Source organism: Microtus pennsylvanicus, chromosome 18 (assembly GCF_037038515.1).
Source record: "Microtus pennsylvanicus isolate mMicPen1 chromosome 18, mMicPen1.hap1, whole genome shotgun sequence".
Classification (NCBI taxonomy): domain Eukaryota; kingdom Metazoa; phylum Chordata; class Mammalia; order Rodentia; family Cricetidae; genus Microtus; species Microtus pennsylvanicus.
Window position 1 is genome coordinate 33,312,526 of NC_134596.1, and position 9,975 is coordinate 33,322,500.

At 38.0% G+C, this 9,975-nt stretch overlaps 1 protein-coding gene across 4 annotated transcripts in view; it reads right to left on the reverse strand.

Annotated features, from left to right (window-relative positions):
- The window catches only part of Grm5 (glutamate metabotropic receptor 5), a 350,264-nt gene that overhangs the window by 85,931 nt on the left and 254,358 nt on the right, over window positions 1-9,975 (reverse strand). For all 4 annotated transcript variants that reach the window (XM_075953286.1, XM_075953288.1, XM_075953287.1 and 1 more), the window contains exon 5: window positions 6,193-6,428. In XM_075953286.1, coding sequence (XP_075809401.1) covers window positions 6,193-6,428 — 236 coding nt within the window. The remainder of the gene's footprint in view (window positions 1-6,192; window positions 6,429-9,975) is intronic.

Here is a 9,975-nt window from a genome sequence, read left to right on the forward strand (position 1 = left end):
TCTTGAGTCTTCCAAGTGACACTTCTATCGTATGACTTTGGCTCTCCTGAGTGCTTATTTTCAGTCATCTGGATGTGGGCAGGCGTGTGAGTCTGGAATCTCTGGTGAGTTTTTAGGTATCACGTCTATAAATGGTGCACATCACTTCACAGCCCATTCTGTTGGCCAATACTAGTTAGTTCATGCAAGGTAGGCTCAAAAATGAGGCTTTCCCATGAAATCAGAAAAAAAGGAATGAATTTATGGAGTATCTATTCTATCTTGGCCTCACCACTGCTATAATGCATGAAGGATCTGAGAGCTTTTCTTCACAAAAAAGACATTTCCATTAGTTTTAATGGTTAAAGAAAAATTCTTGAAAGATGAAGTTTCTTCAAATAATGACCAGATCATTAATGGCATTCCAAAATGGCATGCTTAAAAATATTCAACATCTTTGCATTGCAATTCATTCTCAAACTCAGACATTTCAGCTAAGCATCAAACATCCATAGGTTTCTATTTTGTCACTGTTTCTTTGTCTTCTCTCCCACTTCAATCAATCTAATTCCTTCCCATCACTGAACATGACGGATACACTTCCAAACCCAATGAAACGTGGGGTGGCTTGTGGACTAGAATTTCATTGTTACTAACCATGTTCAAACACACATTCTTTCATAACAGATGCTTCGATTCTAATGTCATTTTCTTTGTCTCACACTGTTATTGCCTATCCTTTGCTTTTCCCCGAGTCTTTCACACCCACAGTCCCTTTCCACTGTTCTTAGATACTCTAAAAGGCAGTGATTCCTCCTAAACAGAGATCTCCAGAATTCTTCCCGTGTAAGCTAGACACTGAAGTAAACGCTTTATCACCTGACAGTCTGTGAGAAAGTGAAGCATAATCAAGGTGATATCAAAATAGAATGCAAGCAATAACAACAACATCAACCCTGAAACAAATGACAAGAGGTGCCTTCCTTTGCACAAATCCTGGCTTCTTAGTTCTCTGGAGTTTGATAGCAGATTCGCTATACAGCACCCACAAAACGCTAGGAGAACTCAGCTTCTGTTGTCACTTTTTATGCTTTTCACACATCCGACTCTATTCCTTCCACTGGCCTCCAACCGTTGCCTAAAGTATGGCGACTGCACACCTCTTTAGACTGTGATTTCTTTTTTCTGGTGGATGCCAGCATCATCCCCTCATCTTCTGGACTTCATGCAAATCTGCTCTCTCAGTAAAGTCACAGTTGACTACTCTACTAAAACTGTATCCTCTCAACAGTATAAATCCTATTTCTGGGATTTATGTTTGTCCAATGATAATCTAATGTAAAATGAATAAATTGCTCATTAGTTTTGTCTTGTTCTCTTCTCCCTTCACAAGAATAAATGTTTTGTGATTGCAACAGTATTAATCTATTTTGTTTGGTGCTATGCGGCTCTGGCATCTAGGAAAAATGAGTGGCAAATGACAGTAACTCTGTATGTATTTTCCGAGGCCATACAGAACTCTGCTTGTTTTAGTACTGCATACTTATTTCTTGAGTAGAACTTAAATGCTTTGATGTTAAATGCCAGATCATACATTCTCTTTGGATTCCACCTTTGATTTGCATGATGTTGCAAATACTTAATTACAATTTACTAATGCAAATTATCTTTTAAACAAGTCAAGCTTTTTCCTATGATCTTCCCAGTGACCCTGCCTTTGACAGACAGTTGTCCTGTTATTTTAGTGTCATGTCTCAGCTTTAGGGGACAACAGCTCCTTTATTTAGAAACCATCTGGTCTGGGAGCCATTCTCTACAATTTTTTAAAGGTTGTGGCACTGGCAATTACTAAGATGTTCAAACCGTAGGCCAGTCGTGGAGGCTGTGGAAAGGACAATCCCATGTAGTTGCTCCTGTTTTGAGGATATACACATTTGTAGCAACTAGTACAAGCAAAAAGTATATTAAAATTGAGTCTGGCTCCCTCTCTGTGCTCCATGAGTGGCACTGGTTACAAGCAGTGCCCGTTACTGTATAACCTGTATCACTATCAAGAACAAGTCCTTGGAAAGGCTAAGGTGTGTGTGTGTGTGTGTGTGTGTGTGTGTGTGTGTGTGTGTTTTATTCTCAGTGGCTATAGGTTGGATTTCGCTTAGGCGTCCTGAGTCTAAATCTGCTGTTTAATACAATACACCTTCTGCATCCAGCAACTGACTCAAGTCTTTGCACCCTCTGTTTCAAATACATATTGGATTCAAGTTTCAGTCCTTAGACACCTCTTTACTTGGGGGATAGCGCCTCTGTCCATATATATGACATTCACTTGGCATTTCTGTTAACAATTTTTGACGATGGGTATTTATCAAGGAAAACAGCATGTACCAAACACCAGGATAGATAAATGGATACATAATTACTCCTATTTCTTTAACTCTGCCTTTAAACTAAGAATTCTCCCAGGTTATTTTTCTTTAAATGTTATTATCGGGCTCCTTAATGAGAAATCTATTACCTGGCATTACGTTTGGTACTCGTTTCATTTTATTTGTCTTTTATAATTCTGTTCTTAAATTCTAGCAGCTCTTACTCTCAGATAATCACTTCCTCCCAAAAATCTAGTTTTCATTTTCTGTCAAGTTTTCAGCTTGTGAGATACTCAAATATTCTGAACAATAGCTAAATCACTAACGAAGACTTTAAAAAGTAAATTAAAGATGAAATTGTGAGCTAAACCTAGGTCATTCTTCATTGCATGCCCCTAAGTGGAAGGTGGTCAGGAGATGAGACGTTAAAAACAGAACAGGTGGGGTTGGTTGGCCTTACATAAAATCATGGCTTATGCCAAGCAAGCTTGTTATGACGTACAGCACCTTATATACTATTTGCAGGAGAGAAATGAGATAAAGTTAGTAGAAAATATCATACAAGGGGACAAAGTCAGCATACAGGGGGACAAAGTCAACATACAGGGGGACAAAGTCAGACAGAAGCTAAATCAATATTGCCCAAGGGGAACATAAGGTTTCTCAAGAACATTAAAGACCAGGCACACAGTGACCTTGGGACTAATAACCACAGTCCTGTAGGGTGGTACCAGCTGTGTTCTCAGGATCTGAAGTCCCAATTTCCCTAAGGCTCTGACCCTAAGCCATTTACTAGTTCTGACAATCCTGTTCCTGTTTTTAGACAACCCACTGCATTCCTTCTTCAAACATCAAGTTCTCAGGAAAAGCCTTGGGTCAGCTCAGCCCTCAACAGAATGGCATGTAATTCTGATAAATTGAAGAACAATGGGCATAAGTAACGCACCTTAAACCCTTGGAAGACACATCTACTAGAAAGACTGCAGCTCTAGCTGGAAACTCACTGTAACATAAATGCAAACATTTCCAGCTCCTAGACATAGTTTTGAATATGTAATCCCTGATGTAGTAGATACAGTAAAGGCTTATGGGTAGATGCTACCACTTCTGTTGCTGCTGCTACTACTGTTTTCTGAGCAGTAAAAGACTCCCTGTGACAGAGTAACTGTGTCAACAGCTTTTGGGACTTTAAATGTGAAATAATCAAGGATACTATTTGTACTTTTTGTATCATTGACTGGTATAGCAGCACCAAACCCTATGATTTAGGTAATTATCAACATGAACTTTTAATTTACTTGCCACATGGCTTGTGAGTGAATACATGCTAGAACGCACAAGTTCATGACTGATGCTCTATCACACTGATACTTAAAGTAAACCCGACACATCTATTAAATCAGGCTCTGGGTGTGAGGCAGTCCTCAAATGTTTTAGATTTAGACCCAGAAACCCTACAAAGAAGTTCAACCTGTTCCCCTTCAATGGCCCACTCGGTTTCAATCTTCAGATTGGGAGGTTAGTGTTGGGATTCATCCAGGATTTAAGAGAAATAAAATGATAATTGTTTTTATAAAGTTTATTAAATATTTGCTACAGATTCAACGCTTCTAGGAATTTGGAAAAGTGTAGATAAACAAGGAAGCATTCTTGAAAAATAAAGGTGTCTGTAGAATGGTGACGATAAAATGTTTACATGCTGATGAAAAGATGGGAATTTTTTGTATGTGTCTTTACAACACACCAGGAAAGAATTCTGGAGCCTGCAGCTGCTTCTAAGTGGATGATGATGAGGCTATTGTTCCCCATGTAATTAACAACTTTGTTGGAAAAAGTAACTACATTAGCAACTTTCAGTTCAAGAGGTGAGTGCCCCTAAGTGCAAATGTAACATAAGCACAACGGATGAAACAACTTATTTATGAAATGGATAGATGTTTATTTTGGTGTGAGAAAAGGCTGAGAAAGGGAAATGAATATTTTCCTGGAAAAAGAGAACCTAGAGAGCAATTAGAAAACTCAAGAAACGGGCTCAGGAGGTGACAGTACAGAGATGCTCCCTCTCTGCCATTCTGCCAAAGTCATCATCATGAAAATGAAAAACCAAAACAAAGAAAATAAATAAGATTTTACACATCCAGGCAAGAAGCAGCGGGGAACTGAATAGCAGAGAAGCAAACATACTCTTAGCCCACGCTTCTCTGATTTTGGGGGTTTCATTGACCAACGCTAAGTGTTACACTCCAGTTTTTCTTCTGTGATGGCTAGTTTTAGATCAATTTCACACAACCCAGTCATTGTGGAGGAGAGAATCTCACTTGAGGAGCTGTCCCCCACATCAGACTAGGCTGTGGTGCTTATTCTTGATTGAAGACTGATGTGAGAGCACCCAGCTCACTGTGGATGATTCTAGCCCTAGGCAGGTGTTCCTGGAATATTAAGCAATCAAGCTGAGAAGCCAGTAAGCAGAATTCTTGCATGGTCTTTGTATCAGTTGCTGTTTCTGGTTTCCTGACTTGAGTTCCTGCCCTGGTATCCTTTGATGAAAGACTTTGATATCTTATTGCACAATGTGGGATATCCAAGTATATGCTAAATAAATCTTTTCCTCCCCGAGTTTCTTATGGTTCTTGTGTTTTATCACAGCAATAGAAATGTTAGGTAACACACCTTCCCTTTTCTCATTACCTGAGTAAGGATCAATACAAGGTGACTATGTTCGTGTTTTGTCAAATAATGATAAAGTAAGCACAAACCATCACTATGAACTCCATCACTTGATGAAAAGAATAAAATGATAGCAAACTCAGGGTGGATGTTCACTAAATGAGAATCTGCTTAATGCACTCACCATTTTCCTTATTTTGATACAGGGATATGGCAACCTGTCTGTGGGTTGGAACTGTCTTGAGTTCCAGTGGCAAAGGCTGACACAAACTACGGTTCTCACAAGATGGATGAAAGTAGCCCAGCAACTGAGACATTCAGTCTCTGCAAATTTATGCCTGGTTCTTATTGCAACATGTGGAATAAGTCATTCTCCACAAATTCATTATCAGTTTTAACAAAACTTTGGTAAAGTTGATTCGCATATTAATTTCAGCTCTGCCTGGCTATCTTAGGGTGTGCTACATATAATCAGTTCCTTTGCCTAAACCATATATCACTCACCACATTGGCGGCATGGAATTGCAGTTTTTCTCAGCAGTGTTCCCTCGCTTATAATATGCTGAAATTTGAAGACAGGAACAAGCCTTCCATATCTTATTACCCTTTTAACTAAAGTAATGGTTTGTCACATTGTTGAGCTCTTGTAAATACTTGCTTAATGACTGAATAATGGCTTCGGTGGGGTTATGGTTCTTAAAACATTATAATTACACACTGCAAACTTCCTGTTACTATTTCTGGTCTAGTTTTAGAAGTAGGAAGTAGTCCCTCTCTTTGACCTCATTCTTTAGGATTATGTGCCATAACCTTGCTAACTGTTCAAGGTGATAGAAATGCATAGAACAGCTTCCCTGCCTCCAGAGATGTCGACTCACTTCACTTCGCGGCTAACTTGTGTGATGCTTCCAGCACAATGCTGTACAGAAACACATTCAATTTTTTGAATGCTATAAATAGCGGTAATTTAATTATTTTAAATCTCAACAGAGTAAACACTTGTTCAGATATGTTTTTGTTAGTGAGAATAAAACCTGTTTGTCGCTATTAAGTGGCAATACCCACTCTATTTATGGTAGAGTTCTCCTCACTAACAAATGATAGTCAGTATTCCCATGACACAATTCACACAAATTGGAGCCTTAGCCTTATCCACTTTAAATGAAACAATAAATCGGCTTACTGTTGCAAGTCTTGTTGTACTTGCTGTTCTCCTGCGCAAACCCTTCCAGCCGGCACTGAAAGCGATGCTGCCAAAATTCTTGAAACCAAGGGTTTCTGAGGTTTGTTTCTGGCCGGAGTTTCAGATAATAATCATCAAACCACTTGACATCGGGGGACTGGAGCTTGATTGTAATTCCTCCAACAGCTTCTCGCTGGTACCCATCTGTCACGTCATACCTGTCAGCCCAGCCGTCACTGGGGAAACACACAGACAGAAACAAGCCTGTCAGCTTAGAGAAAAACTATCCCAGGGAAACAAATCTTTCTGGTTTGAGATACCACTTTGTAAAGTGGCTACCGCAGGACTCACAAAGATGCTGTACTCTCTGCCAGAGGTGACTGTCACCTACCAGCCTGTTAGAAGTAGAAAGCAAGGCAATAAAATGATGGAAATTCTAGAATTCAGATGCCAGAAGGCAATAATCTTACCTTGAATTATAGACAAAAAGCTAGCAGTTTTAATGGAATTTTACAGATTTCAAAAATACACTGTAAGTTTCACAATTCTACCATGCATAATTTTCCTGTAATTTTAACAACTAAATCAAATCAGCCTTAAATACACATTTCATTTACATTACAGCAATCATTAAAAGAAAAATAAAATAAGATTGAGAAATATTTCCAAAATATACATAATATTCATTAAAACACACCATGGTATGATAAAATATCTTACAGATAGCCATCTTATTAAACATTGACTTTTGATAGTCTGATGCTGAAAGATTTATAGACTGCAGTGCTTACATTCCTTGTCAGCCCATGGAACTTTTTAAATGCATTTAAGCATATGTTAGAAATTTTCTATTTGCATGACTTCAGGAAATTAAAAGATAGGATATTGATGACAATGAGAAGGAACACAGCCCTTGAACTCACAATTCCACCTGGACTCTCACCTTAACAGAACAAAAGGAGGAAAAATATTCTAAGGTTATATAGAAAACAAAGGAAACAGAGTATTGGAATAAAACAGAAGAAGAGACATTTAAATTAAAAAGTATTTCTTGTAGCAGCTACATGTGCTTGATTTGTCTTTCCTCTTGTCTGCTGGAGCGCCCAGCTGGTAATGGCTATTTTCTGCACCAAGAGATGCTGTCTTTTCTGGAAGACATTGACGTTCTCTTTAAGGAAATATATCCTCCAGGAAATTATGACAATTCAAAAGACCAACACCAAAGAAGCAAAGAAGCAATGTGGAGAGAGCCAAGTTAGCGCATTGTGGTGCCTGCTGGCTGCACATGAGGAAGATGTCTGAATTTGAGAAGCTGGTGGAGAACACAGATTTATATTCAAATCCACTGTTTACATTATCTCTATTATTTTAACTGATACAAATTAATTTATTAACTTAATAATTAAAACATTATTAATTGGATAATGTTTGTATCCAATATAATTTAGCTACAAAATCAGTTCTGAGAAAACAACATAACAAAGAAAGAATATTTTAAAATATGATATGCCATATCTCTTCTGATTTAAACACTGATAACTTGGAGTTGCTGGAGAGGTCATAGATTATCATTAGTGGATTACGGAGGCTACCCATGATGATTTGAGCTTTTTCCCAAGGCAAAAGAACAGAGAGGGAGAAAAAGAAATAAGGAAAAAAAAAGAGCCAACTCTTCTCATAATGCTCCTTAGACAAGATATCTTATTAAAGTTATCTACGGAGTAATTTTAAGAAACTTTTGTAGCAGATTAGGGAACGCAAAGGAAAACAGTGAATCTGTCCCAATGTTGAATTTGAATACTTCACACAATTATCTTCTCTCAAGTTTCTCATTTTCAGCTCCAGAAGATTTTATTTAAAGCTGACAAGTTGAAGTGAAGGGGGCTTGTTTACCTCAATTCCTCCCTCTGTTGTTGCTGAGAAGAGAGTGTGGAGCTCTCTGGCACCCAGGAGATGCATGGGCGAGCTGCAGACAGGACAGGAAGCTCGTCTGTCAGGCAGGGTCCCCTTCTCCATGGATATGTGAATTCAAATTGTTCCTTGGTTAATGTTAGCTCGCTCTTATGTAACACTGTGATTATGAATGTTATATAAAAATGTGAGAAGACAATAGGCTCAGTTTGCGCTTCACAATTCATTCATTGAATTTAATGGAGTTTGCAAAAAGCTGGTCTTGATAAACTCTCCTGGGGATAGTGTTTCCATAGATGAAAAGTATCTGGAATTCTGGCCTGCAGGCATGCACACAGACAGAATATTGTATACATACTAAATAATTAAATAATTAATCAAATAAATAAATAAATGGGGCTGGAGAGATGGCTCAGTGGTTAAGAGCATTGCCTGCTCTTCCAAAGGTCCTGAGTTCAATTCCCGACAACCACACGGTGGCTCACAACCATCTGTAATGAGGTCTGGTGCCCTCTTCTGGCCTGCAGACATACACACAGATAGAAAATATTGTATACATAATAAATAAATAAATAAATAAATAAATAAATAATGTTTATTTGCTCATCTTTAACTTTGTTCTTTCATTCTTTGTTTGTCTAGGATACAAATTGCTTTATAACAATTTAGAAGAAGATGACGCTTTGTTATTGGCCTTGTTAGCTCCTGTTGGAAGTTTAAAATCAGTATGATCCAGATATTTCCAATGTATAGTAAAAACACAAATCAACAAGTAGCTAGTTGTTGAAACAGAAAATTCTCAATAACCACAAGCCCAAATATGTTTGTTCATTTTGAACTTATCAAGAATGTCTAGCAAGAATGTCTTTTCAAGAATATTTTACGGTGGAAAGGTGCTTTATGCACTGGTCATCAGTTCTTGTGATTGATGCAAACAATCAGATCTGTCTAAAACTACAGAGCATCTCCAACACAGAATGAAAAGAATCTAAAAGTAGTAAAATACGTGTTAAGGAAAAGTGAAACTTACCTTCCTACCACCCAGTGCTTTCCATTGCTTTGATAAGATTGTGTTCAACATTCTGGGGCCACATTAATGCTGGCAGTGATACATGTTTTACCATAGCAAGAGGAAAAGGAAAGAAAGCTAAGGAACTGCCGCACGTTGGGCTCTTCTCCAGACTTACAGCATGTCCGTCCATCCATCTGTCCAACTAATTTGTTTTTCTTCTCACTAGTGAGCATTTTACCCATGACTTACAATCTATTCCAGTTTTCTTTCCCCATTTTTAAAAAATATATATGAGACTGTTGATTTTCATTATCCATATTTACAAACTCTGGTCTGAGGTACAGCTCGGCATCAGAACACTTGCCTAGTGTTCACAAAGCCCAGGGTTTAAGTCTCAACCATCCCCATTACATGTTTGCAAATTCAACTACTTTCTGCACTTTAATTACAAAACCGTTTTGATGTTGGTTTAGTTTTGAGACATCCACAAATATGCAGAGAAGGAAAATCAGTGTTCTGACATGATTTTCCCATGAGAGCTTAAATGAGATGTCAGTTTGCACAGAGGAAAGCCTCTTTCTCATACTGGGTTTACTCTCAGAATTACCACATTTGTATAGGTTTTGTTGGTGATTTTGCCCTCTCACATGGCCCCAAGAATAGGACTTGTATGTGATCTGGTGTTCCTAAGAACAGGGAAACTGTGACTTACATAGGAAATACATGCATCATATGACTTGCATTTAACAATTGATAAAATGCTCTACTCTCAAAATTTTATAATAGTGATCAACTTGGTATCAAGAAAGAATATACTTAAGCAGGAACACACATTAAACAAGTTGATAAAAAATTATTAG